This window comes from Triturus cristatus, chromosome 4_1 (genome assembly GCF_964204655.1).
Source record: "Triturus cristatus chromosome 4_1, aTriCri1.1, whole genome shotgun sequence".
Classification (NCBI taxonomy): Eukaryota; Metazoa; Chordata; class Amphibia; order Caudata; family Salamandridae; genus Triturus; species Triturus cristatus.
This window is the reverse complement of record NC_140585.1, coordinates 214,609,491-214,611,827: the sequence shown is the minus strand read 5'-3', so window position 1 is coordinate 214,611,827 and position 2,337 is coordinate 214,609,491. Positions and strand designations below refer to the sequence as shown.

General features: G+C 42.2%; 1 protein-coding gene across 1 annotated transcript; it reads left to right on the top strand.

Annotated features, from left to right (window-relative positions):
- Positions 1-553: 553 nt before the first annotated feature.
- LOC146854089 (olfactory receptor 1G1-like) lies at positions 554-1,513 on the top strand. Its single transcript, XM_085651004.1, has one exon. It carries the CDS (start codon positions 554-556, stop codon positions 1,511-1,513), a length of 960 nt encoding a protein of 319 aa, XP_085507130.1.
- The last annotated feature ends 824 nt before the right edge of the window (positions 1,514-2,337 follow it).

Sequence of the window (2,337 nt, the reverse complement as noted above, 5' to 3'; positions counted from 1 at the left end):
GGGAAAGCGCGGGGATCAGCCATTACAACGCGGTTTTTACCACGCAGTGCAGTTACATCGCATGCATTACAACGCATGCGATGTTACAACGCTATGCCATTACAACGCAAGTCTTTACATCGACTTGCGCTAGATGGCGTGCTAACATTACAAATAGTGTAGTTTACTATCCCAACACCTTCCCTACTGTTAAGTGGACTGGAGTTGGAATAGTAAATTACACTTTTCTAATGTTAGCACGCCATCTAGCGCAAGTCGATGTAAAGACTTGCGTTGTAATGGCATAGCGTTGTAACATCGCATGCGTTGTAACGCATGCAATGCAACGGCACGCGTTGTAAAAACCCGCGTTGTAATGTCATACATCCGAAAGCGCAAATGCTTTAATAGTAAATAATGTCTTTTTCACTAAGGACAACCAGGAAGTGAATTAGTGATCTGCAGTGATAAATGAAAGGTGCAGCTCTCACCAAAGGTCTATGAATATTATGGTTTTCCTCCTTCATCAATACCCTAAAATAACCACTATGTTAATATCTCAGAGCTCCAGATAATGCATCACATGACCAGCGAAGGGCTGAATCAAACTTGTGCCTCCGAATTCTTGCTCCTCGGCTTCTCCGATCACCCACAGCTTCAGTCCACATTTTTCTCCTTGTTCCTGCTGATCTACTTGATGGCTCTCCTGGGTAACCTTTTTATTATCACTATCATAGGTGCTGATGCTCATCTGCATACACCGATGTACTTTTTCCTGGGGAACCTTGCCACCTTGGACATCTGTTGCACCTCCTCTATCATCCCCAAGATGCTGGAGACCCTGATGTCAGAAACAAAGTCCATTTCCTACTCAAGCTGCCTTACCCAGCTTTTTTTTTGTTCAGCGTTTCTGGGGACAGAGCTCCTCATTCTGGCACTTATGGCCTTTGATAGATATGTGGCCATCTGTAACCCTCTTCGCTACACCAACATCATGAGTATGGGGTTCTGCCTCACTACGGTGATAGCGATATGGGTTTTAAGCTTGATTGTCTCCTTTGTTCTCACCATCCTAATCACAAGGCTGTCTTTCTGTGAACGGATTGAACTGGACCACTTTTTTTGTGAAATACCACCAGTCCTCAAGGTTTCCTCCTCTGATACTCTCATTAATGACATTGTGATACTTGCAGCTGACGTGTTTTATGGCATGTTCTGCTTTCTCTTTATTGTCCTTTCCTATATTTACATCCTTGGGTGCGTTTTCAAGATGCCCTCAGCTGCCAACAAAAGGAAGGCCTTTGCCACTTGTTCATCTCACCTCATGGTTGTTACCTTGTTCTATGGAGCCACTATCTACACCTATGTACGTCCAGCCCTCAATGTCACTGGTGAAAAGGACAAGGTGGCATCTGTTGTATATGCTGTTGTTTCACCAGTAATGAACCCACTAATCTACAGTCTCAGGAACAAGGAGGTGAAAGGGGCACTTGCTAAAATGATGAAGTTGAAAATATGGTCGTTAAAAATGTAACATGCTATGAAAAAAGACATTTTTCAAGAATTTCATAATATGACGTATTGCAGACTTTGAAATTGCAGCACTAAATCACAGACACATATTTATGTTGCACAGTTTGTAATAGCACCTATCTAGTTATGATTAGATCAGAGTTTCCATTTCTAAATAACTTTCACTCAGTGAAACAAATCTGCATGAAATTTTCCCCAAAAATGTCATCCTTTTTGAGCTCAGCTTGGCAATTTTTATGTAGATCCGATGAGCAAGAGCCCAAACATTTGGGGATTGGGGGGAGGATCAAAAGAGTGATGTATTTTCCATTTTAATTAAAAAGGGATACTATTAATGGAGTTACACTAAACTTATCATGTAAACAGTAGCACTGTATCCAACGATGCTTGGTTTGGAGCAAGTCTGTTCAGTGGTTTTTGAGAATTTAGCATTCTTTTTTTGTGTTCAGCATGAAAGGCTTATATAGAAGAGATATCCGGACCATTCATTTGTGGACATCCACTGTGTTGACCTAGGTGGACCAAATCATTTCTTTTCCACTATTATACATTTTGGACCCAAAAGCCTGTCATCAAGTCCACAGAACCAAAGCTCTTCTTGGCAACCCTAGGAAACATTTTGTGGCCACCATGGACATAGGCACTTGGACCCACATCTTGGAAAATAAACTAAAAGAGCAAATAAGGCGCGGCTTGGTGAGCAAAGCCCCAATGGGATCTTCCTGTGAATAAATGATTGAAAAAATGCAGGTTTTGCTGGGTGTTCCTGCACTCAGTGCTGGATTCATGGCCTGCAGTGAGTCGTCCATGAGTTCCCTGGAGCAC

Excerpts from the sequence above, each read along its gene's own strand:
- LOC146854089 (XM_085651004.1), top strand. The coding sequence starts at position 554 with ATGCATCACATGACCAGCGAAGGGCTGAATCAAACTTGTGCCTCCGAA.